The sequence below is a fragment of the Eriocheir sinensis genome, chromosome 38 (genome assembly GCF_024679095.1).
Source record: "Eriocheir sinensis breed Jianghai 21 chromosome 38, ASM2467909v1, whole genome shotgun sequence".
NCBI lineage: Eukaryota > Metazoa > Arthropoda > Malacostraca > Decapoda > Varunidae > Eriocheir > Eriocheir sinensis.
Window position 1 is genome coordinate 4,566,548 of NC_066546.1, and position 27,259 is coordinate 4,593,806.

The window sequence follows — 27,259 nt, forward strand, 5'->3', positions numbered from 1 at the left end:
GGAAAGATGGAAGGAAAGTATAGTTGGCCCATACGCTATAGCTGCACGTGGCCTCAGTGCTCATCTCCGTGGCATTGGTCCTGGAGCTATGATTGGATGAAAGGAGAGAGTATCGGATAGAGGGTAGAATGGAGGAAAGCAAGGTCGGCTAGAGGAAATGTAAGGAATTGTGGAGGAAGGAAGAAAAGCAGAGGAGTGGGGAGGTGGGTGGAGGAGGGGGGGTGGAGACTATAATAGGCAGACTGACCTTTTCCAGATTCGATATAGTTGTTACGGAGGAAAAACAAGTAGGAGGAGGAGAGAGGTGAAACAAAGGAAGGAAGGATGCGTGGAAGGAAGGAGGGAACGTGGGACTGTGGGCAGGATGGATGCAGGAAAGTTAGGAGGCCACAATTGTGGAGAGGCAGAGGAGTGGAGGGGGGAGGGGGGACAACAATAGATGGAGAGGATTCGTGGAAAGAGAAATAGGGGAAGATGGAGGGAAGAAAGGAAGGAATGTGAGGTTGAGAGCAAAATGAAGGTACGCAAGGTCAGACTGAGGAGGTGTGAGATGGAGCAAAGGTGGGAAGCCAGAATAGTGGAGGAAAGGAGCAAGACAGAGAAGTGGAAGGAAGGGTGGAAGAATTTTTTTTTTTTTTTTTTTTTTTTTTACGTTTCCGCCTGTGGCGCCGGTATGGCCTGATGGTCTGCCTCACCCCGTTCTGGCGCAGGCAAGTGTTTATAGTGGCGCCACCTCGCTTGACTCATGCTGCCCACCCCGGAGCTCATCACTGACCCTTTCTTTTAGAGAGAGTCCGGGTTGATAGATGGTGTTCTGGACAGCATGTGGGTAGTCTTAGGCCACTCGGCGGTGACTGAAAAATCCCAGCTTGTAGCACCGAGCGGGGCGCGAACCCATGTCGTCCTGTATGCGGCGCCGTCACGTTATCCACTCCGCCACCGCCTACCCTATGGGTAGGCTTCGGGGAAAGACTTCGGGAAGAGAGAAAAAGAGGATGATGAAGGGAAGAAAGGAGGGAATGTCAGGTTGCGAGCAAGATGGAGGATTGAGGAAGTGTGAGATGGAGAAAAAGTAGGGAGCCAGAATTGTGGAGGAAAGGAGAAAGACAGAGAGGAGTGGAAGGATGGGGGTTGGTGGGGGGGGAAGCAGCAACAGATGGAGAGGCTTCGGGGAAAGAGAAACAGAGGAGCAGCTTTTCGCTTGAGGAAACAATCCATCAGATGGTAATGGCGGAGTCTGCCCTGAGTAGCCGGCCATTAGTGGGACGAGGAGGAGGAGGAGGAGGAAGAGGAGGAAGATGAGAGAAAGAAGAGGAGAAAATAGGGGGAAAGTGAAGAGGAGAAGGAAGGGAAAAAGGAGAAGAAGGGGAGGAAAGTGCAGACGAGAAGAAGGGAAAGGAAGTAGAAGGGGAAAGGAGGAAAGAGAGGAATGTGAATAGAAGAAAGAGGAGAAGGAAGGAGAGGAGGAAGAAAAGGAAGAGGAGGAAAGTGAAGAAGAGGAGAAGGAGGAGGAGGAAGTAGAGAAGGAAAGGAGAAAGAAAAAAGAAGAAAGGAGAAGCGAAGAAAAAAGGGGAAAAAGAAACAGAGGAGGGGAAGGAAAGGAGGAAAGTGAAAAGAAGGAGGTAAAGGAAGTAGAAGGGGAGAGGAGGAAGAGGAGGAAAGTGAAAAGAAGAGGAGGAAAAGAAGGAGGAAGGTAATAGACGACAGTGACTAGGATAAGGCAATCGAAAACCATGGAGAAGAGAAGGATCATTTGAGGATAAGGAAGAGGAAGAATAGGATTAGGATGTAAAAAAAGAAGAAAAAGAAGAAGAAGAAGAAGAAGAAGAAGAAGAAGAAGAAGAAGAAAAAGAAGAAGAAGAAGGAGACGAAGAAGACAATGGCAGCGAAGATCATGAAGAAGGCGACCTCAAGGAAGAAAAATGGGGGATGAGGATAAGGAGGAGGAGGAGGAGGAAAGAGAGAGAGAGAGAGAGAGAGAGAGAGAGAGAGAGAGAGAGAGAGAGAGAGAGAGAGAGAGAGAGAGAGAGAGAGAGAGAGAGAGAGAGAGAGAGAGAGAGAGAGAGAGAGAGAGAGAGAAATATGGATGCATGAAAACATTTGGAAAGGAAAGAGGCAGCATGGAAAGAGGTAATCAGAGGAAGATGATGAAGAGCTGGAGGAGGAGGAGGAGGAGGAGGAGGAGGAGGAGGAGGAGGAGGAGGAGGAGGAGAAGGAGGATCATGAGGGAAGATAGTGTAATGACAAGAGTAATTGAACATACGAAAATATATTACTGAAAAAAAAAATTAGCAACTTCGGTGATTAACTGCAGAGACGGAGCAAGAGGAGGAGGAGGAGGAGGAGGAGGAGCAGAAGGAATAGGAGTGGGAATAAGGAAGGAAAGATAAGAAGAATTAAAGAGGAAGTGCAGACGCCAACAGGAATATGAATAAGATCTGAAGAAGAAAATAAGTTGATAAATGATCAGAAGGAAGAGGAAGAGGACGTGGAGGAAGACGAGAAGGAGAGTGAGAGAGAATGAAAAATAATAACTGAGAAAGAAGAAAGCAGAAGCGAGAGGACATATTAGCAGGAAGATGAACAGCCGGAGTTAGAAAGAGAAAGAATTGAAAGGGAAGACAAATGGAGGAATAGAGATAACGATTAATATGGAACAGAATGAAAAATGAATGAAGAGAAAAACAGGAACAAAAACAAGGAAGGAAAATTGGAGGAAAAGAGATAAGGAATAAAAGTTGAAAAATCTAAAAAATGGAACAAAATAAAGAAATGAATACTGGAGGAAGAGAGATAGAGAGGAATAAAGAACAAAGAGAGAAATGAATAAAGATAAGAAAAACAAGAACAAGAAGAAGGAATGAAAACTAGAAGAGAGCTAAAGAGTAACATGAAAAAAAGTGAGAAATTGATCGAGAAAAATTAAACGACCTAAAACGGACCAAACAAGAACAACAGAAACAAGAAGAGGAATAAGAGGAAGAAAAGGAGGATCATTATTAGGTCTTCCTTCCTCAAGCCTTCCCAGAACCGCATAAAGACGACGACCTGACGATATTGTGTGAACGTTCTTGTCACCAGAGAGAACGACAACAACAGCCACGGTTCCTAATGAGAGAGGCAGAGAGAGTAAGAAAGGTAGAAAGAAAGAAAGAAAGAAAGAAAGAAAGAAAGAAAGAAAGAAAGAGAGAGAGAGAGAGAGAGAGAGAGAGAGAGAGAGAGAGAGAGAGAGAGAGAGAGAGAGAGAGAGAGAGAGAGAGAGATGGAAAATGGAGATGGAAAAATAATGAGGGCAAACACACACACACACACACACACACACACACACACACACACACACACACACACACACACACACACACACACACACACGAGACAGCAATAATTCGTTGAGGTACATAGATAAAAAAAAATAGGAACTAGGTCATTATTTTCGAGTCCGTTGGAGAAAGATAAAAAAGAGGTAATTTACGACCTACTGCTAATAAAAGAAAATAGCTACAGGTCATTGGTTAGAGTTAAGAGGCAGAGAATAATGGTAGAAAAGAGAACCGATGAATTATTGCTTTGGTTTCAGACTTTCTTCTAAAAATCCAGACGATATTTTAAGATTCATGCTATTCCTTCCAACCCTCCCTCCTCCCTTCTCCCTCCTTCCTCTCTTTCTCTTCTTTCTTCCAATCCTCCTTCTTTAATTCCTTCCTCTCGCTCTCTCTCTTCATTCCTTTTCTTCTTTTTTTCTTTCTTTTTTCTTTCTATTTTTCTTTCTTTCCTTCATCCTTCCTTCCTTCCTTCTTTCCTTTCTTCCCTCTTTTCTTTTTATTTTTGCAACTTCTCCTTCTTCTTCTTCTTCTTCTTCTTCTTCTTCTTCTTCTTCTTCCTCTTCTCCTCCTCCTCCTCCTCCTCCTCTCCGCTCTTCTTTCTGTTTTCCAATACTGTTTTTTTTTTCTTTACTTCAAATCCAACTGTTTCACCGACTTGCTTAATTGTCTACACGCCCTCCTCCTCCTCCTCCTCCTCCTCCTCGTTGTTCCTTCCACTTCTTTTTCTTCGGTTATGCTCCTCCTCCTCATGTCTCTCCTCTTCGTTTCCTTTGCATTTCTTTCTGCTCCTCCTCCTCCTCCTCCTCCTCCTCCTCGTTGTTCCTTCCATTTATTTTTCTTCGGTTATGCTTCTCCACATGTCTCTCCTCCTCTTCGTTTCCTTTGCATTTCCTACTCCTCCTCCTCCTCCTCCTTCTCCTCCTCCTTCCTTTTAACCCCGCTTTGATCCTCCTCATTTTTCCTTTCGTCTTCGTCTTTCCCCTCATACTCCTCCTCATCCTTTTCCTCCTTATCTTTCTCCTCCTCGTCCTTAACTATTGGTAACTGCGCCTTCTTCTCCTTCTTTTTCTCCTCCTTTTGCTCTTGTAACTTTCTTGTCTTCTAATCATTACCACTGTCAAAATTACTGTCTCGATTCTCACTATTTTTTCTTCCGCTTCGTTATGTTTCTTTCCCTTCTTGTTTTTTCTTACGTTTTCTTATTTTCCTCTTTTATTTCTTTGTCCTCGTTCTCCTCCTCCTTTTCATTCCCTTCTTCACATCTTTATCTTCCCCTTCTTCCATTTTCCTCTTCTCCTCTCCCTCCTTCTTACTCCCTACACCACATTATCTTTCCCTTACTCCATTTTCTTCTCTTCCTCTTACTTCTCATTCCCTTCTCCACATTTCACTTCTCAAAATTGCCTTTATACTTGTCTTCATTTATTTCTTTTCATATTCTACGTCGTTTGGGCTTCTTTTTCTGATCGTCCTCCTCCTCCTCCCTGGTATGCGGGTGAATTGTTTTCACCTCAGGGAACTAGACGTCCCTGCCCTGCATAGTCTCAGGTCACCCTTGGACAAGGTGTAATACCTGATCTGTCTCCCGTGCCAGGGTCACGGTGAAGCCTCTGGGCAGCAGCAGTGGTGGATTGGACTGCAGGCAGAGGATCTCTTTATGAGACAATGGCTGGAGTTCCAGGGTCCTAGTCAGCTGGACCGTGCCTAATTATTTAGGCCTGCGGTGTAGAGGAGTGTGGCGACCTCTACACTAATAAAAGCCTCCCTGGGAACCAGTTGTCGGTGTGAGCTCCCCGTCCCTCCCCTCTATCGACGGTACTCCCATCTCTATTCTGCATAACAGCTGGTTCTTGTTTTCTCCTGAAAGAGATATCTTCCGTGGGCCATTTGAGGTTGTACCTCCCGGCTTCTAGGTGGAGTTTCTGAGGGTTTATCTTATACTCAAGGAATATTTCAGTCTTTTGGTCTCTCAGGAAGGGCGTCTGATACTCTCTAGAGTTGGTGGAGAACACCTGGTGACAGGTGCCACTGGCCAGGCCTCGAAAGGGTCGCAGAGTTGGGTTAGACGTTTCGGAAAGTGGGAACGAATTGCTGGTTCCTCTCCTCCTTGCCAGCTCTGCTCTGTGTGACTACGCCGGCCCCGTGCTATGGGACAAAACTTCGAGGACAATAGCTGAAAAGCGCCGGGTTGTGAAAGTCTCTCTCGTGACCGAGGCTCAGGACAAGCGATTGGTCTTTGAGGCGTTTTCAAGACCCTGTGGGAGCGAACTCCCAGTGTTGGAGGCATCTAACACAGCAGTATCTAATTTCCATGCACAATTTTTATACAATTCAATTTATGGTCACAATTTAAAGTATTTCGAAAGCGCTTTTAATATTTGCCCAAACTGTTAACTCGCTTAAAATTCTAACAATGCCTTCGAACCTTAAGTGTGACGTCTGTCCCGGACGTTTTGCAGCTCAGTTCTTCCAGCTGAGTAAAACTTGCCGCCTCTGCGTTCAAAGATTACATCTACAGAAGGCTGTGACTGAGTGGAAAGTCAAGCACAATGATCTTGAAAAGAAATTTGTAGCCCTTCAGGAATTTGTTTTAACAAATGTGGCAGTGACTCCACTATCGATGGTGGAGAGGCCCTCCACTGAGACTGTGCCCTCTCCAGACGACCCTCCTGCTTCACTGGAGGACGTGTTACCTGCCTCACAGGTTGACTCCCAGCCTGCCTGACAGGATAACCCCAGCCTGCCTCACAGGCTAACCCCAGCCTGCCTCACAGGCTAACCCCAGCCTGCCTCACAGGCTAACCCCGGCCTGCCTCACAGAACAACCGCCAGCCTGCCTCACAGGCTGAACCCCAGCCTGCCTCACAGGCTAACCCCCAGCCTGCTTCACAGGCTAACTCCCAGCCTGCCTCACAGGACAACTTCCAGCCTGCCCCACTTAACGCTTCTCTTCCTGCTTCACAGGATGTCGGGTTCCAACCTGTAAGGAATGGAGCCAAACCGAAGCAGGCAACCAAGGATTTACTGACCCCCTACCTTCAAAAGGTTCCAGGTACTGGCAGACACCATGGAGGATGAGTTCGAGACTCGCCTAGTTGGGGACTCTATGGTGCGTGGCCAGCTGGTTGAGTTCTGTGGTCGTTCATCAAACGGCCGCAGAAAACGTTACTGCTATCCAGGTGCCAGACTGGACGACATCACCGCAGCGTGCGATGATGTCACGAGAAATGCCGACCGAAACACCCTCTTTGTCATTCACGCGGGGACAAATGACGTAAAGACAACCCTTTCTGAGGAACTGCTTGAGAAATACCGCCGCATGATCAAGCAGTATAAACGTAAAACGGATGCCAGTAACATCATAATCTCAGGAATCCTCCCGAGGGTCGGTGCCGAATCTAGCTTTTACAGTAAGGCCTTCAGCACAAACAACAGACTTCAGTCCCTTTGCTCACAAGAAAACGTCCAGTTCGCTAACTTGTGGAACAATTTTACTACGATTCGGACTTGTTCCTTCCTGATGGCATTCACTTAAACCCTGTTGGAGCAGCCCGTTTCGGGAGGCTGCTCTGTGACCAAGTGGCTCTTCGAAAGCCAAAAACGCGGAGGCGAGAACACCAGCAGCTCCACCGTAAGGGTGCACTCAACCCGAAAACTCCCGACTCGAATCACATTAAAGCTTGCTATGTAAACGCTCGTAGCCTACGTAACAAATTTGAAGACTTAGAAGTCCTCGCAGCTACAAATCATTATCACATCATCGGAGTCACAGAATCTTGGATAGACACTTCAAATAGAGATTTCATTGCGGAATATAGATTACCGGGTTATACCATCTTTAGTCATGAAAGAAAGAACAGACGGGACGGAGGCGTTATCTTTTATATCCACAACTCTCCATCAAGTATCCGTGAAAACAGATATTATAACCAATGTAGACACGGTCTTCATTGAAATTAAAAATAAATCTCGTAAAATAGTAATTGGACTTATCTACAGACCGCCAAGGCAGACTCTTGATATCGACCACGCATTAAGTGAATTATTATTAGAAACAAGTAGCAGTTGCGAGGCAGTAATTGTTGGGGACTTTAACTTGCCAGTGAAAAGATGGGGTGAACCGTTGAACTGTCATACAGGGCTCGACCTGTACACAAATTTACTAGAAAGTGATTTACATCAACACGTTCAAGAACCGACTCAGGAAAATAATATACTTGACCTTATCTTTTCAACGACAGCTGATCTAGTTAACGAAGTAAATGTTGGTCCAGTTTTTAGTTCTAGCGATCACCGAACAATCACATTCAGCATCAATATGAAAGAAAGTAAAGTAACTCCTAGTAAAGAAAAGGTGCCTGATTATCAGAGAGCGAATTTCGTAAGACTCCGATCAATTCTAAATAATTCTGACTGGACTGAAATCACGGCGGAAACAGATATTGATAAATCTTGGGGGGCCTTCACCACAATATTGAACAATGCCATAAGCATATGCGTACCCTATCGTAACAGACGTTCAGCTTCTAAGAAGAAACCCAAATGGTGGAATAACGAAATTCAAAATAGCCTATCTCTAACAAAACGCGTATACAGTAGGTACATATCATCTCAGAGCGAGGCTGACAAACTAGAGTTGGACAGAATTCGCCGCGAAACCAAGAAATTAATAAAACGAAGCAAGAAAAATCTTGAAGAATATATAGCGGAAACAAGTAAATCTAATCCTAAAGAATTTTTCAGCTATGTAAATAATAAAAAGTCACTCACTTGTGGTATCGGACCGCTTGCAAATGAAAATGGTAACCACACGAACGATGAAAATGAAATGGCTACAATCCTAAATAACTTTTTCGCATCCGTATTTACCGACGAAGATTGTTTATCACCTCAACCGCCGGAGGTTAGAAGGACCGAAAAGATGTTAAGTGGCGTGCTTATCGTAGAAAGTGACATTTTACGCACAATTGAAAAGATTAAAGTAAGCAAAGCTCCTGGTCCAGACAAAATTACCCCTAGGGTCTTAAATCAAACATCAAATTTGTAAACCGCTCTCCATCATATTCAATAAATCTTTAACAGCTGGAAAAGTTCCGTCGGATTGGAAACTTGCAAATGTCACACCAATTTTCAAAATGGGGGACAAGTCTCATCCAGGAAACTATCGACCAATTAGCCTGACATCTATTGTTTGTAAGTTAATGGAGACTATCATTCGCGACAATATGGTGAAATTCTTCGAAGAAAATAATATAATAAATAATTCGCAACATGGCTTCCGTAGTAAACGTTCGTGTTTGACTAACTTACTTGATTTTTTTCACTATATTTTAGATGTGTTCGATGAAAGCAGATCAGTAGATATCATATATCTGGATTTTCAAAAGGCATTTGATAAGGTCCCCACCAACGATTGCTCAGCAAACTACTGGCGCACGGTATCTCGGGTAACATTCACAATTGGCTTGCGGACTGGCTCTCTGAGCGGAAACAGAGTAGTTCTAAACGGTGTTACATCTAACTGGCTCGATGTCAAAAGCGGCGTACCTCAAGGATCAGTGCTTGGCCCCATGCTCTTCTTAATTTATGTTAATGATATCGATGATGGGCTCATTTGCAAAGTATCAAAATTTGCTGATGACACAAAATTGCTAGTAAAGTAACTGCGATACTCGACGAAGAAGCTTTACAATCAGATATAGATCGACTTGCACGTTGGGCCAATCAATGGCAAATGAAATTTAACGTTGAGAAATGTAAAGTGTTGCACATCGGAAAAAATAACAATTGCGTTCGGTACGTAATGAATGGCCAACAACTTTCTGCAGTAAGTAAAGAAAAGGATCTTGGAATCACTATATCAAGCGATTTAAAGCCCGGTCAGCATTGTTCAGAGGTAGTTAAAACTGCAAACAAATTGGTTGGCTTCATCGGACGAGTCTTTAATAATAAATCGGAAAAAGTAATATTAAAACTGTATAATTCGTTGGTTCGACCCCGTCTAGAGTACTGTGTACAGTTTTGGTCTCCCTACTACAGAAAAGACATAGAAAAGTTGGAACGGGTCCAACGAAGAGTAACAAAGATGATTCCTAGGTTGAGAAATTTGTCATATGAACAAAGGCTTAAAGAAGTAAATTTATTCAGCCTATCAAAACGAAGAATGCGAGGCGATCTAATAGAAGTGTTTAAAATGTTCAAAGGATTCAGTGATATTAATGCGGAAGATTACTTTACAATTGATCGATCAAATAGAACAAGAAGAAATCACAATTTGAAGATAAGTGGTAAAAGATTCTCGTCGCACGAAGCTAAACACTTCTTCTTCAATCGAGTTGTTAATGTTTGGAACTCTCTACCTTGTGATGTCGTTGATAGTACAACAGTTACGGCCTTCAAGAATAGATTAGACAAGTGTTTTGAATCCAACCAGCAACTAAGATATTACTCATTGTCGTAATAACGTTAAGTTCTTTCGAATACTGGTGTCCTTGTCCGCTCTTATTGCCCGGTTAGTGGTAGCAGTAATGGTAGTTCTTTCCTCTTTCCTACATAAATTCCATGCAGTTTTTCCATGCTGCATGGTTCTTTTTCCTTTCCTGCCAGCTTTGGCTGGAGGGATGGGGGGGTGGGGAGGAGCCTTCGCCTTTGCTGTCCTTCATCTTCCACCTTTGATTAGATAGTTAGTGTAGCTTGTCACAAACAACCTCGAAAGGACCAGCAGGTCTGCTGTTGTTTGTTCTTCCTTTGTGTTCCTTTGTGTTCCTCCTCCCCTCCCCGCAGGATGAGAAGAACCAGATCCTCACGACCAACTGCTGGCTGACGCAGGTGTGGAGCGACGCGCACCTCACCTGGAACGCCTCGGACTTCGGCGGCATCCAGGTGATCCGCGTGCCCTTCCAGCGGGTGTGGAAGCCAGACATCATCCTCTACAACAAGTGAGGAGGAGCGGAGGTGGTGTGAATGGGTGTGAAGGGGTGTGAAAGGAGCTGTGTTTGTGGAAGGGTGTGTGTGTGGATGGGTGTGATGGAGTGTGTGTGTGTGTGTGTGTGTGTGTGTGTGTGTGTGTGTGTGTGTGTAAGGGTGTGAAAAGTTGTGTGTGTGAAAATGTGTGTGTGTGTGTGTGTGTGTGTGTGTGTGTGTGTGTGTGTGTGTGTGTGTGTGTGTGTGTGTGAAAATGTGTGTGTGTGTGTGTGTGTGTGTGTGTGTGTGTGTGTGTGTGTGTGTGTGTGTGTGTGTGTGTGTGTGTAATAATAATACACACACATAATAATAATAATAATAATAATAATAATAATAATAATAATAATAATAATAATAATAATAATAATAATAATAATATACGGTTTATTTAGGGATGAGCAGCTGGAGAGATGAAAATATACATATTATATATGGAGATCATTAAAATTACAAACTTAAAATTAACTTAGGAATAGAGTGTCTGTGTGTTCAGGAATTCCACTATTGTCGGTATTGCATTTTTCTTGTACCTGTCTGTGCGCGCACGTATGGGGAGCAGCTTGTTGTGGTGTCGGACATTGTAGTGGGGAGGGGGAGCTACGGGGGGGGGGGTAAATGTGTGTGTGTGTGTGTGTGTGTGTGTGTGTGTGTGTGTGTGTGTGTGTGTGTGTGTGTGTGTGTGTGTGTGTGTGTGTGTGTAAAGATCAAAGGTTAACATTTCTTTTACAAATGGAAAGGGAGTTTGCTGGACGGTTTTCATTTTTTTTTGTTTGTTTGTTTGTTTGTTTGCGTGTGTGTGTTTATCTATAAGCGTTGTTATATGATTTTTGCTGAATTTTCTTACATATATATATATATATATATATATATATATATATATATATATATATATATATATATATATATATATATATATATATATATATATATATATATATATATATATATATATATATATATATATATATATATATATATATATATATATATATATATATATATATATATATATATATATATATATATATATATATATATATATATATATATATATATATATATATATATATATATATATATATATATATATATATATATATATATATATATATATATATTCGTCTTACACTCACATTACGAGTTTTCCCTTTCTAGTCCATTCCCGTGAGATCAGTTCCACCAATATCAATGTGCAAGAGCCCATTCCCTACGAGCATTTTGTGAACCACTCATACCCCCAAAATTAATTGCTTTCATTATTGGTATTGCACGAATAGGGCAAGAAAAAAAATTAAAGTTAAGTAGGTGGAATTCATCGAAAACAAAAATAATTGAAAGAAAAGAGTTGTTTTTTGAGTTGGTAATTCCTGACATACCGAAAGGGAGGGATTGGAATACAGCCGCTAAAGTTCTTGCAATATAGGTTGTTGGTTGTCTCTATCTGTCCTCTAATCTAGACGTAACATTACTCCCACTATTATCTTGTTCGTAACTAAATGTTTGAAAGGAAAGAGTTGTTTTTTAAGCTGGTAATACTTGAAATACCGAAAGGGAGGGATTGGAATACAGCCGCTAAAGTTCTTGCAATATAGGTTTAGTTGATTGTCTCTATCTGTCCTCTAATCTAGACGTAACTTTACTTTCACTAATATCTTGTTCGTAACTAAATGCTCCACATGTGCCACTATTTCTGGAGTTAAACAATCCATAACAACCCTCCACACCACTACTATTATGGTCCCTTGCAGTGAGTCTGTCAAAACGATACTCGCCACATTGCAACAGCCTCTTTACTTTACCTCCATCCCTTAAGTGTATTCCTGACTCTCTGCTGGTGTGTGGCGCCCACTCTTGAACAGGTCCGGTTATTAAGTTAGGTAAGGTCAGGTAAGGTCAGAAATGTTGCCAGATTTTCATACTCAGGCTCTGATATTTGCCGATTTCCGACCCAAAAACTGCCTCCTCCACCCCAATAACTACATTCATATATAGTTATCGTTAAAATGGTTAATTATTGGCGTTTTTTGGCAATAGCTATGGCTTAGAAACCGGTACATACGAGGCTCTGAATACGATAATCTGGCAACGGTGCTATGGTCCCTTGCAGTGGGTCTGTCAAAACGATACTCGCCACATTGCAACAGCCTCTTTCCTTTACCTCCATCCCCTAAGTGTAATCCCGATCTCTCTACTGGTGTGTGTCGCCCACTCTTGAACAGGTCAGGTTATTAAGTTAGGTTAAGTTAGGTAAGGTGTAGTTGAAGTCTAGCAGAGTAATTTTGAGAGGGAATCACAGGTGAGTATTTTTAAGTTAGGTTGAAGTCTAGTCTGTTTTTAAATTAGGTTGACGTCTAGTCTGTTTTTAAATTAGGTTGACGTCTAGCAGAGTAATTTTGAGAGGGAAGCACAATGAGTATTTTTAAGTTAGGTTGAAGTCTAGTCTATTTTTAAGTTAGGTTGAAGTCTAGCAGAGTAATTTTGAGAGGGAATCACAATGAGTATTTTTAAGTTAGGTTGAAGTCTAGTCGATTTTTAAGTTAGGTTGAAGTCTAGCAGAGTAATTTTGAGAGGGAATCACAATGAGTATTTTTAAGTTAGGTTGAAGTCTAGTCGATTTTTAAGTTAGGTTGAAGTCTAGCAGAGTAATTTTGAGAGGGAATCACAATGAGTATTTTTAAGTTAGGTTGAAGTCTAGCAGAGTAATTTTGAGAGGGAATCACAATGAGTATTTTTAAGTTAGGTTGAAGTCTAGTCGATTTTTAAGTTAGATTGAAGTCTAGCAGAGTAATTTTGAGAAGGAATCACAATGAGTAATTCCGTGAACACCCCATGGCTACTTTCGGGGACCACATACCCATAGAGAGACTGGAAACATGCATCCCGTTTATCGTGAGAGCATGAAGCACGGGGCTGCGTTATTAATGTGCAGGTAATCCACCAATCAGCAATACCATGTTCATAAGGAAACGTATTTAATCGCTGCCTTTAACCCTAGTAAGCAGAAAAAGATGTTAAGAAAATAAGTTATAAGGTTGGAGTAATCAATGAGTGTCCGTCCGCTGCTGCAATCTGGTGAGAATTTTTTGTCTCACTAGAACGAACATTTTTATTTATTTACATTAAAGGAAGCAGCTCAACGGCAAAAATAAATACAAACAAAAAAGACCGCTAGCACAGATCCTACAAATGAAAGTATAAAGAGAGGAGTGGCCAAAATAGAGGTCATGTAGAGGTGTTTTGATAATCCTCTCTTATACATTAACCTCTGCTACTTTGATCTTTATTATCTACACCACAACCTCCGCTACTGCTAACCAAATCCGGATCACCATTACCGCCACCATTAGTACTGCTGCCACTACCTCCTCCTCCTCCTCCGCCTCCTCTTCTACCTCCTCCTCCTCCTCCTCTTACAGGAAGTCTATTATTCCGTTACTCCCGGAAAGGATCAAGTCGCCTCAGGAACAGAACCTTATTAAGTCGAGACGAGGAATGGATTGCGACCTCTCTCTCTCTATCTCTCTCTCTCTCTCTCTCTCTCTCTCTCTCTCTCTCTCTCTCTCTCTCTCTCTCTCTCTCTCTCTCACGGTAGGAGAACACCTCGGTTCTTGCGATCATAAATTAGTGCGCGTCGACATTAAAGCTCAATCATCAGTGACTGAAAATAAAGTAAAGGTGCCCAATTTCAAAAGAGCTAACTTCGTAGAAATCCGACAAAAACTAACAGAAATACAACTATCAGATGACGGCAACGTAGATGAAGCCTGGCTAAGCCTTTAAAATCACTTACTCACTCAGCAGAACACATTCGTCCCCTTGTGCGAGAAGCGAATTAACACTAATAAAAGCCCACCGTGGTTTAATAACGAAATTAAACAATCAGTCAAGGAGAGAAAATTGTTTTACAGGTTAAAGAAAGAACAAAGCACGCCCGAAAACATTAGACTTTATAATGATGCCAGGCGACGAGTAAAAAGACTAGTAGGTCAGGCAAAGCGTAGATATGAAGAAAATATTGCAGCCAACTGTAAAAATAATCCGAAATCTTTCTTCAGTTACATAAACAACAGAAAGGCGATCAAAAGTGGTATTGGACCTTTAACAAACAGCGACGGTGCACTAGTGACTGACAGCCAACACATTGCAAACCTCTTAAACAATTACTTTTCCTCGGTGTTTAATACTAACAGTCTTCCTCTCGCTACCAACAACACCAGTACTATTGTAAATCTCGAGCATGCATTGCCTAATTTTGAAATAACAACCGATGAAGTCCTTAAAGCTCTCCATTCACTTAAAACAAATAAAAGTCCCGGACCCGACAAAGTATATCCTATACTGCTTAAAGAAACAAAGAGCGAAATACTCTCCTCCCTCACTACCGTATTCAATATGTCCTTGCGACAAGGCATCGTCCCTTCGGATTGGAAAAAGGCTAACGTGACACCGATTTTTAAGAAGGGAGACAAAAAAATACCAGGTAACTACCGACCCATTAGTCTAACTTCAATTGTAGGTAAGCTACTCGAGAGCATAATTAGAGACAAAATTGTGAGTTACCTCGAAAGCCACTCATTAATTGGGGATTCACAACATGGCTTCCGTAACAAAGATCCTGCCTGTCAAACCTACTGACCTTTTATAACGATCTCTTCTCAATTTATGACGTAACCAGATCAGTGGACGTAGTCTATCTTGATTTCCAGAAAGCGTTTGATAAAGTCCCACATCATAAATTACTTTATAAATTAAAGCAAATAGGCATTGACGGTCAAGTAAACCAATGGATCGCGAATTGGTTGAGCAACAGACAACAAAGAGTAGTGATTGACGGATTTAACTCAGAGTGGGCGCCGGTCACTAGTGGCGTCCCTCAGGGCTCGGTTCTAGGCCCAGTGCTCTTCATTATTTACATCAACGACGTGGATGTTGGACTCAATAATCGCATTAGTAAATTTGCAGACGACACAAAGATTGGTAACTCGGTTCTCACTGACGAAGACAGGCAAAGCCTCCAAGAGGATTTGCACAAAAGTTCAGCTTGGTCGGATAAATGGGAGATGCCCTTTAACGTAGACAAGTGCCAGGTCCTTCAAGTTGGAACAAAAAATAAGAAGTTCGATTACGAAATACGCGGCGTTAAACTCACAAGTGTTCAATGCGTTAAGGACCTGGGGATTAAAATCGCGTCAAACCTCAAATTCTCACATCAATGCATCGATGCAGCAAATAAAGCGAACAGAATGTTGGGCTTCATTAAAAGAAACTTTTTATTCAAAAATAAAGATGTAATACTTCCGCTCTACAATAGTTTAGTCAGACCCCACTTGGAATATGCGGTACAGTTTTGGTCTCCCCACCATGCAAAGGACATTGCTAAACTAGAAGGTGTTCAGCGTCGAGCAACAAAAATGATCCCTTCCTTGAGCAACAAATCCTACGAAGAAAGGCTTTCCACCCTTAACATGTTCTCTCTTGAGAAACGTCGCCTCCGAGGAAAACTGATCGAATGTTTTAAAATACTTAATGGTTTCACGAATATAGACAGAACAAAATTATTTATGATCGATGACACTTTGCGAACGCGGAACAATGGCACAAAACTCAAATGTAGACAAGTAAATTCAGACTGCACCAAATTTTTCTTCACCAACGTTGTAGTGCGAGAATGGAATAAGCTCCCACCATCAGTGGTCCAGTGTAACACGATTGACTCCTTTAAAAACAAGCTCGACCGTCACTTCCTTGAACTTAATATTAACTAGAGTAGAAGATCAACGTCTTGGAGCCATCTGATTAATGTAAAATCACTTAGGTTTAAGGACAGACCACCTAGTCTGGACCATGGGGTCTGTGTGGTCTGAATTTCTATGCAAATCTATGTAAATCTCTCTCTCTCTCTCTCTCTCTCTCTCTCTCTCTCTCTCTCTCTCTCTCTCTCTCTCTCTCTCTCTCTCTCTCTCTCTCTCTCTCTCTCTCTCTCTCTCTCTCTCCTTATTATTATTCTCCTTCGTCTCCTTCTCCTTGTCCTTCTCCTTCTCCTTGTCCTTCTCCTTCTCCTTGTCCTTCTCCTTCTCCTTGTCCTTCTCCTCCTCCTTGTCCTTCTCCTTCTCCTTCTCCTTCTCCTTGTCCTTCTCCTTCTCCTTCTCCTTGTCCTTCTCCTTCTCCTTCTCCTTGTCCTTCTCCTTCTCCTTCTCCTTGTCCTTCTCCTTCTCCTTCTCCTTCTCCTTCTCCTTGTCCTTCTCCTTCTCCTTCTCCTTGTCCTTGTCCTTCTCCTTGTCCTTCTCCTTCTCCTTGTCCTTCTCCTCCTCCTTGTCCTTTTCCTTCTCCTTCTCCTTCTCCTTCTCCTTGTCCTCCTCCTTGTCCTTCTCCTTGTCCTTCTCCTTCTCCTTGTCCTTCTCCTTCTCCTTGTCCTTCTCCTTCTCCTTGTCCTTCTCCTTCTCCTTGTCCTTCTCCTTGTCCTTCTCCTTCTCCTTGTCCTTCTCCTTGTCCTTCTCCTTCTCCTTGTCCTTCTCCTTCTCCTTGTCCTTCTCCTTCTCCTTGTCCTCCTCCTTGTCCTTCTCCTTGTCCTTCTCCTTCTCCTTGTCCTTCTCCTTCTCCTTGTCCTTCTCCTTCTCCTTGTCATTCTCCTTCTCCTTGTCATTCTCCTTCTCCTTGTCCTTCTCCTTCTCCTTGTCCTTCTTCTCCTTGTCCTTCTCCTCCTCCTTGTCCTTCTCTTTCTCTTTCTCTTTCTCTTTCTCCTTGTCCTTGTCCTTGTCCTTGTCCTTGTCCTTGTCTTTGTCTTTGTCTTTGTCTTTGTCTTTGTCCTTGTCCTTGTCCTTGTCCTTGTCCTTGTCCTTGTCCTTGTCCTTGTCCTTGTCCTTGTCCTTGTCCTTGTCCTTGTCCTTGTCCTTGTCCTTGTCCTTGTCCTTGTCCTTGTCCTTCTCCTTCTCCTTCTCCTTCTCCTTCTCCTTCTCCTTCTCCTTGTCCTTCTCCTCCTCCTTGTCCTTCTCTTTCTCCTTGTCCTTGTCCTTGTCCTTGTCCTTGTCCTTGTCCTTCTCCTTCTCCTTCTCCTTCTCCTTCTCCTTGTCCTTGTCCTTGTCCTTGTCCTTGTCCTTGTCCTTCTCCTTTTCCTTCTCCTTCTCCTTGTCCTTTTTCTTTTCCTACTCATACTCCTCCTCCTTCTCCTTCTTCTCCTCAACCTCATCCTTCTCATTCTTTCCCTCCTCCTCCTCCTCCTCCTCCTCCTCCTCCTCCTCCTCCTCAAGAAACTTAAGTCGGCGGGATTAGGCGACAATCTGACAGCGTGGATCAAAGACTGGCTCACTGGAAGAAAACAACGAGTTGTACTCAACGGACAGGCCTCCGAGTGGCTCCCGGTCACAAGTGGAGTGCCACAGGGGTCAGTGCTGGGACCCATACTCTTCATCATATATATCAACGACCTAGAACTAGGATTAAAATCCAATCTTTCAAAATTTGCCGACGACACAAAGGTGGGTGGGAAGGCCCTCACGAAGGCAGACTGCGAAATTATCCAGAGAGACCTGGACCAGATCATTCGGTGGTCAGAAAAATGGCAGATGTCCTTCAACACTACCAAATGTAAAGTAATGCATATCGGATCCAGAAACAGCAACCACACATACCACATGGGTGGCGAACCACTACAAGTAGTGCAAGAGGAAAGAGACCTCGGGGTCACCATCAGCAGTGACTTGAAACAAACAAAACACTGCAAGTCCGCCTGTAAGAAAGCCAATACAATGCTTGGGTTCATAGCAAGGAACTTCAAATACAAGACGCCGGGAGATATGTTATCCTTGTATAATTCGCTGGTAAGGCCCCACCTGGAATACGCCGTGCAATTCTGGTCTCCAAATTACAGGAAAGACATTGAATTACTTGAGAGAGTACAGCGACGTGCCACGAAGATGATACCATCATTGAGGACGAAGCCCTACGAAGAGCAACTCGAGCGACTCAACCTCTTCACGATGGAAAAGAGACGACTGCGGGAAGACATGATACAAGTCTTTAAGCACCTGAACAAGCTCAGCAACGTTGATCACTCAAAACTCTTCACGCTACAACCTAACCCGAGGACAAGAAACAATGGAAAAACAATTCAAGCAAAACGATGCAATACCGACATCGGCAGGAGTTATTTCTCGAATAGAGTTGTTCGCCATTGGAACAGCCTTCCTGCAGAAGTGGTTAGCGCAGAGAGCATCAACTCCTTCAAGAAACGCATTGATCGCCACTTTGCTGCATCGGAAGTGAACTGAACGTGTCCAAGAGTAGGTACACAAGTGCTTTAATCCTTTCCTGCAAGCCACTCCTACGGCAAACGGATTGAGTAAATCACTGAAAGCAGGCAGCCTAGTTATGAGCCAACAGGCTTTCTGCTGCCTGCTAGTCCATGTTTCCTTCTGCTTCTCCTCCTCCTCCTGCTACTCCTTCCGTTCCCAGAAGTTAGGTGTCTCCTCTCTTCTTTCCTTGACTTTTTTTTTTCCTCTATTCTGCAATCTTGAATATTTTTTTTTATTATTTCTTTGCTCACGAAAGAGTCGACGGACATGGCGCTCCAGTCCTTGCTTTGAATATCTTTTGTCTGTCATTCTTTTATTATTATTTTCTTTTGTTTTCTCCATTCTTTTTCTTCCTTTCATCCTCTTCTTTTTTTTCCCGACCGCTCGCCTGTTTTCCTTTCCTTTATTCTCTGTGGACGCTGAACCAAGCTAAGGCTTTCAGCTTATACGTATTTGTGTGGCTGTCTGTCTGAAAACCTAACTATCCGGCTATCCATCTAGTTCTATTTATTTTCCATTCTATCTATTAACTTCCTGGGTCATTTTATCTACTATCTTCCTGGGAATCTATTTGTCTAATTATCTGTCTGTCTACCTATCTAACCTTTCCATCCTTTTATCCATCTTGCCCTATTTATCTCTCATTTTATCTACGTGTCTTTTTAGAAATCTATTTATCTGAGTATCTCTATTAATATAAATTTATCTACCTATCTGTCTGTGTCTGTGTCTATCTAACTAGCTACATGTCATTGTGTCTATCAATTCATTAAACTATCTGTATATGCTTTTGTCTTTTCATCTGTCTACCGGTCTATCTACCTGAATGTCAGTTTGTCGAGCTATCAATTCATCAAGTTACATCATCATATCATTGCCATCTTCACCATACCGCTGCATCATCACCTGTATTCACCAACACACCATTACTTCTTCCCCAACACCACTACATCAACAACGGTCATTACCCTTTCACACCACACCAGTGCCATACAAACACCACATCACAACCACACTACCACCACCCTTCTCACTCTGCCTCACATACCTCAAGTAGCGGCGCCATGACAACTTACATACCACATAATTATAATCAGCCCCTTTAACGCATCTCCTCTTCACCCCCCTCAGATCGGGCTCCTAGTACCTATTCATCACCCAGGAGTTATTCACCACCCTCCTCACTCTGTCCTATCTACCTATGCACCCAGTATACCTATTCATTATAAGAACATAAGAACACCCAGCACCTATTTACCATCCCGCTCATTGTTCTTCATACACATTCACCCAGTTCCTATTCATCACACAACGCCTCACCACCCTCCTCTCTCTGCCCCATTCACCACTCTTCTTCCTCTGCCCCATATACCACCACATCATTTTCTTTTAACCCGGCAGCAGCGATGGACCAAATGTGTGGCTTTACCGTGTACCAGTGGCGAGCCAAATTTTTGCCATGATATAAACCCCAAAAAATAGATTATGCATAACCTGATCACAAATGCGCTGATATATATTATGAAATGGTTTGCGTGAGTGATGATTTTTTCTCCTTTTTCTCGCTTAGAGGGGCCTTTGAGAAACATGATCCCCGAAGCTACCGGGTGCAGTAAGATGAAGTGGGATAGTGGTGAAGGTACAGGCAGGGAAGAAGTAAAGACAGCAGGGTGCAGGTTCGTTAACAGTTCTGATGTAGATGTTTGACCACCTCCCCTTCCACTCTCATCCCCTCAGCGCGGACGCCCAGTACTCAGCGGCGACCATCAACACCAACGTGATCGTCACCTCGAGCGGGGAGGTGACGTGGCTGTCTCACGGCATCTATCGCTCCTCCTGCGACATGAACGTGGAGTACTTCCCCTTCGACGTCCAGTCCTGCAAGATGATGTGGGCTTCCTGGACCTACGACGGATACCAGGTGTGTGGGGAGGAAGGGGAGAAGGATGGATAGACAGGTGTTGGGGGGGTGAGTGTGAATATATGGGGTAGACAGGTGGTAGTGGTGTGGTGGTAGCAAGGTGTGTGTTTGTCCAGGTGTGTTCCAGGCAGGTGTGGAAAGGTGTGGGTCATGTGTGGACAGGTAATGGGCAGGTGTGGGAGTGCTAGATAATGTGGTGGTGGGTAAATTGTGGTGATGTGTGGTGATAGTGTGTGTGTGTGTGTGTGTGTGTGTTTTCCCGGGGAGTCTGCATGTTTCTTTGTGTTTGTGTATGCATGCCTGCACGCGTGTGTGCATGCATGCGCGTATGTATTTATGTATGAATGCGTGTATATGTATGCATTTATGTATGTAATATGCCTGCCCTACAATTCTCAAATACGTGTCCACTACCCTGCTGTCCTGACTAGAAAAGTAAGGAAATAGAGGAAAGATAAAATATAAGAGGAGTGAAAGAGAAGGGGAAAGAGAAAGGAATAGAAGAAATTAATTATGTAGATTGAATGGAGGAAAAGTGGAGGTATGGCGTGAAGGAGAAGGTGAAGGAAAATAGGAGGATGTGAAGGAAGGGGAACAGGAAACGGGGGAATAACGGAATAAAGGTCAGGAAGGAAGAGGAAGGAAGGAGGATGTGAGGGAGGAAATCCACGAGAGGGAAGAAAGGGAGTTTAGTTGAGAGGAAGTGAGGAGGAAAGGAGGAAAGGGAGAGAGAGGAGCAGAGGAAGAGAGGGTAATAGCTGTGAGCGGAGAGGGAGGGAATATATATGGGGAAGAGAGGAACTAAGGAGAGAAAGAGAGATGGTAGAGGAAAGAAATAAAATAACAGTTTGTAGAAGGAAAGGTAGAAAAAAAAGGAGATAGAGAAGGAAACGGGAAAGGAAAGAAGCAAAGAAGAAGAAGAAGAAGAAGAAGAAGAAGAAGAAGAAGAAGAAGAAGAAGAAGAAGAAGAAGAAGAAGAAGAAGAAGAAGAAGAAGAAGAAGAAGAAGAAGAAGAAGAAGAAGAAGAAGAAGAAGAAGAAGAAGAAGAAGAAGAAGAAGAAGAAGAAGAAGAAGATTAAGATTAAGATTAAGATTAAGAATAAGATGAAGAAGAAGAAGAAGAAGAAGAAGAAGAAGAAGAAGTAGAAGAAGGAGAGAGAGAGAGTGAGAGGAGAGAGAGGAGGAGGAGGAGGAGAGAGAGAAGAAACAAGATGTGGAATTAATAATAGAGGATGAGGAGGAGGAGGAAGAAGAGGAAGAGGAAGAGGAGGAGGAAGAGGAAGAGGATCATATAGGAAGGAAGAGGTGGAAGAGAAGGAGAAGGAGGGAGTAGGAAGATTCAAGGAGAATATGGAAGAGTGGATATGTAGAAAGACTTGAGGTTGTGGAGGAGGAGGAGGAGGAAGAAGACAAGGATGAGAAGGAAGGAGATGAAGAGGAGGAGAAGGAGGTAGGACGACTCAAGGGTCATTTCCTGTTCCATTACCACAGTGTTAAGGTCATTCCAGGTAACATCACGCCCCCCTCTTCACCCCCTCCACCCCCCTGTTGAGTCCCTCTTAGCCAAAGCAGTGTGTAATGAACTTACGTCAGACCTGGAATGTGGGAATGGGAATGAGGAATGACGGGAGCCAATGCTGATAGACGGAATGCCTGTGTGTGTTAGTGTTGTGGATGCTGCGAGTGTTGGAATATGTTGGAATGGTCTGGCATGATGGGAATATGAATGTTAGAGCTGATTGCTAATGGACATATTGGAATGGGCAGGAATTGGAGTATGGGATTAGATGTTAGTTTGAATGTAGGAGTGGATTAGATCATTGAAATGGATGGGTGTATAAGTATAAAGACTAGATTTTACAACAATGAGAACGAAAATAATGGAATAAGGATGCTAGTGCGAATTTCTAAGGAGTTTTGGAATGAGAAGGATATTGGAGTTCAGGAATAGATGTTAGTTTAATGGAAGGAGTGGATTGGATTATTGGAATGGATGGATAAATTAGTAAAAAGAAAAGCTTGGGATGCTGGAATACTGCAATAAGTACGAGATATCCTAGAATGAAAATGAGGATGTTAGAAACTGTGTTAATCTTGCAATGAAAGGGATTCTTGAAACGAGTAAAAGTACGTCACTAGGTTGGACGTAAGTCACACCAAGCGTAGATGTGATAACAGATAGGACAATCAATGCAACAAGGTGGTAGTCCAGGGATTATAGAAGTCAGTGCAGAAAGATAACCAAGTGGACAAATGAAATTACGCTCATATTACCCCGCCATTCCTCGGCCGTTCCCTTAAAGTCAGTTCCAACGTTATCAGTGTGCAAGACGCGGTTACCAATGAAATATCTATGAACCACCTCAGCGGTTTGATGACTCCAACCAACACGTTTATTTTATCTGTTGGTGTGACGCAAACAAGGAAAAAATGTAAGTGGAAGTGAAATATGTGGACTTCGGCAAATGCAAAAGGCTGTTTAGAAGCTGTCGTTGGTTTTTGAGTTGGTAGCACCTGATATTTCTGAGTGAAAGAGAGCTTGGATTACGGCCGTTAAAATATTTGACGGGGCAGGAAACACGAAAAAATATTTAAAAAAAACTATTATGTAAACTAAAAAAATATTATCCTCCTCCTCCTCCTCCTCCTCCTCCTCCTCGTCCTTCTCCTCCTCCTTCTCCTCCTCCTCTTACGGTTACGTCAGACAGAAAAGCGGAGAACGTTGGGAAAGGCCATTGTACTGCAGTAGGTTAATAATGATTGATGTTAATTATGAAGTGAGAATAATGAATTAAGAGGAAAGGTTACATCGAGTGGGAACGTCAAAGGTCAAGAAAGGTCACGCCGGCAAGCTAAAGACATCCTGGGATCAATAAGTTGGATAAGTGCACAGTGACGGCCTTGTTATAGTGTAAGGCTGCAGGGTGAGCGGCAGGTGAGTTATTAATATACCTGAGTGGGTGTGGAGAGTGGAAGCCAGTAGAAAAACGGGCGTGAGCGCGTATTCCAGGAACATTAGGATGGGAGCCTCTAGGTCGACATAAATAATACCTTTTAATAATAGTTGCTGATGGAATACTGGAATACTCCCACCATGGAATATGTGTGAATACGTGTTCCTGGATCTTTGAGCGGGAGAATATAAAGTATCAATAATATTGCAAGCCTGGTGATGTGCAACTGAAATACTGGAATACTGAATACATGGAATACAGGGTCGCCGGAATACTGGATATCTAAATGGAATACTGGAATGGCTGTACACGGAGTATTGGCAAGATAAAGTAATGCAATGCGGGTTTTTTTTTTTTATTATTGGTTTTTTTTTACGCCCTTGGAATGTCTCCTTTGCTGTAAAAAAAAAAAGTACATCTGCATACATGGCGGTGAAAAGCAACATTCCTTTCAAATTTTGCCATTCGGAATATTGGAACTTGGTAGCGGAACGGAAGGCGGGGACGTGGTGAGTTGGTTGACACGATAACAGGAAATTCTGCAACGATCTGTTTATATGTCGTGTGCTGATATGCAAACAGCCTACACAGCCAAACAACATATACCCCAGATCCAGCCATAAAAAAACACAATACACCAAAGAATGACTGAATATATGAAAGTGTTATGAGCGCAAGAGAACACAAAGGAAAACACCCGTCAGACATTCTACATGAACCCGATGAAACAAATGTATAGATGATAGCAAAACATCCATTTCTGTCAACTAAAAAAAAAATGGGTGAAAAACGATGTCTGTTCAGAGTTAAGCTTAGATTTTTCACCACTCAAAAACACGTAAAAAACATAGAAATTGATACGTAAGCTAAAAAACTAACATTCATCCTCCTCCTCCTCCTCCTCCACCTCCTCCTCTCTCTCTCTCTCTCTCTCTCTCTCTCTCTCTCTCTCTCTCTCTCTCTCTCTCTCTCTCTCTCTCTCTCTCTCTCTCTCTCTCTCTCTCTCTCTCTCTCTCTCTCTCTCTCTCTCTCTCTCTCTCTCTCTCTCTCTCTCTCTCTCTCTCTCTTCCTACACTTCCCTTCCTCCTACCCCTCCCTCCTCCTCATCCAACCCCTCCCTCCTCCTCATCCAACCCCTCCCTCCTCCTCATCCTCCCCCTCCTCCTCCTCCTCCCCCTCCTCCTCCTTCTTCCCCTCCTCTGAAAAGCAAGAAAACTCGTGTCGGACCCCTAAGTCTCAGAGCATCTCTTCAAGTCATTTATAGTATTGGATCCTTTCTGAAAACTCTTTAATGGGTTTCTCGCCATCTTACTGACCCTAAAAACATACGACTTCCCTCCAAGCAATTTATTCGTGTCCCTGTAGAGCAGTGGTTCCCAAACTGAGGGGCACGCCCCCCTGGGGGGGCGTGAGCTGGATACAAGGGGGGACGTGATTCCGTCTGCCAAAAATTGTAGTTTTGCAAAGAAATAAATGCACACACACACACACACACACACACACACACACACACACACACACACACACACACGCGCATATATACATGAAGTAACACTGTTTGAATAATCCTTACAGGAGTTTATATATATATATATATATATATATATATATATATATATATATATATATATATATATATATATATATATATATATATATATATATATATATATATATATATATATATATATATATATATATATATATATATATATATATATATATATATATATATATATATATATATATATATATATATGAACAAGGGATGGGGGGGACGTGACGATATCTTAGAAATCAATAGGGAGCATAACGTAAAAAGTTTGGGAACCCATGCTGTAGTGATTTATTTGTATTATTTTGCCTTATTACCCCTCTCTCTCTCTCTCTCTCTCTCTCTCTCTCTCTCTCTCTCTCTCTCTCTCTCTCTCTCTCTCTCTCTAGCTCTCTCTCTCTCTCTCTCTCTCTCTCTCTCTCTCTCTCTCTCTCTCTCTCTCTCTCTCTCTCTCTCTCTCTATATATATATATATATATATATATATATATATATATATATATATATATATATATATATATATATATATATATCTTCGATGCTTCCCTAATCCTGTTTATTTTTTCCTAGCTATTCTTACAAAATTTTCCTGTTATTCTTTGTCTTCCTGCCTTAACTTATTTTCTTTGTCGTTCCATTGATTTTCGTATTCGAGAGGAGATTTATTATATATTTTTCCTTCTCCCTTCGCTTCCTTCCTAATTGGCAGACTCCAAGCGTCCAAGAAACTGAAGAATTATGAAAAGTTTTGAGCACGGACGGAGCAAAGTTGGGCCAAATAACCTGTCCGTTGACTCGTGACCGTAATTATTAATATGATATACTCTATTATTGTTATTATTATGTATTTATCCTTAACACTAGCTATTATCATTATTGCTGTTGTTTTGGGGTTGGTAAGGTAGATTTTATTGTTGATTTTGCTGGGTTTTTTGCATAGGCACCCTCTCTCTCTCTCTCTCTCTCTCTCTCTCTCTCTCTCTCTCTCTCTCTCTCTCTCTCTCTCTCTCTCTCTCTCTCTCTCTCTCTCTCTCTCTCTCTCTCTCTCTCTCTCTCTCTCTCTCTCTCTCTCTCTCTCTCTCTCTCTCTCTCTCTCTCTCCCGTGAAATCCATTTATGAAATACTTTTAGACTCTCTCTACTCCATTCCTCCCAGCTCGTCTTCAACATCCGCTCTCTTCCTCCTCCTGCTCCTTCCTTTCCCCTATTGTATTACTCTCTCTCTCTCTCTCTCTCTCTCTCTCTCTCTCTCTCTCTCTCTCTCTCTCTCTCTCTCTCTCTCTCTCTCTCTCTCTCTCTCTCTCTCTCTCTCTCTCTCTCATGACCATCTCCAGCTCCACACTCAATTAATTCCCTCCCTCTTCACACTCTTCCTCTCACAATGTTTCTCCTTTGGCATTCACCCTCTAGCATTTTTTCTCTCCTTTCCTCAACCTTTCCTGAATATCGCCTTCTCTTTCTCCTCATCCTCCTCCTATTCCTCACGCTTCATCCTTTCATAAGTCTCATTATTAATCTTTTCATTCATCTTTTCTTCGCTTCTTTTTATTTCCCTTCTCTCTCTTTCTCTCTCAGTCCTTTGTTGTCTTCCTCTTCCTACCTCTCCGTTCTTTATGGCCTTTCATCCCTTCTCTCTCTCAATCAAATCTCTTCATCTCATCCTCTTCCTATTCCGTGGGCCATTTGAGGTTGTACCTCCCGGCTTCTAGGTGGAGTTTCTGAGGGTTTATCTTATACTCAAGGAATATTTCAGTCTTTTGGTCTCTCAGGAAGGGCGTCTGATACTCTCTAGAGTTGGTGGAGAACACCTGGTGACAGGTGCCACTGGCCAGGCCTCGAAAGGGTCGCAGAGTTGGGTTAGACGTTTCGGAAAGTGGGAACGAATTGCTGGTTCCTCTCCTCCCTTGCCAGCTCTGCTCTGTGTGACTACGCCGGCCCCGTGCTATGGGACAAAACTTCGAGGACAATAGCTGAAAAGCGCCGGGTTGTGAAAGTCTCTCTCGTGACCGAGGCTCAGGACAAGCGATTGGTCTTTGAGGCGTTTTCAAGACCCTGTGGGAGCGAACTCCCAGTGTTGGAGGCATCTAGCACAGCAGTATCTAATTTCCATGCACAATTTTTATACAATTCAATTTATGGTCACAATTTAAAGTATTTCAGCGCTTTTAATATTTGCCCAAACTGTTAACTCGCTTAAAATTCTAACAATGCCTTCGAACCTTAAGTGTGACGTCTGTCCCGGACGTTTTGCAG

General features: G+C 42.8%; 1 protein-coding gene across 1 annotated transcript in view; it reads left to right on the forward strand.

The window, feature by feature from the left end:
* LOC127008554 (neuronal acetylcholine receptor subunit alpha-10-like) overlaps positions 1-27,259 on the forward strand; it is a 104,161-nt gene that overhangs the window by 14,042 nt on the left and 62,860 nt on the right. The window contains exons 2-3 of the mRNA XM_050880728.1: positions 10,107-10,261; positions 20,315-20,498. Coding sequence (XP_050736685.1) covers positions 10,107-10,261; positions 20,315-20,498 — 339 coding nt within the window. The remainder of the gene's footprint in view (positions 1-10,106; positions 10,262-20,314; positions 20,499-27,259) is intronic.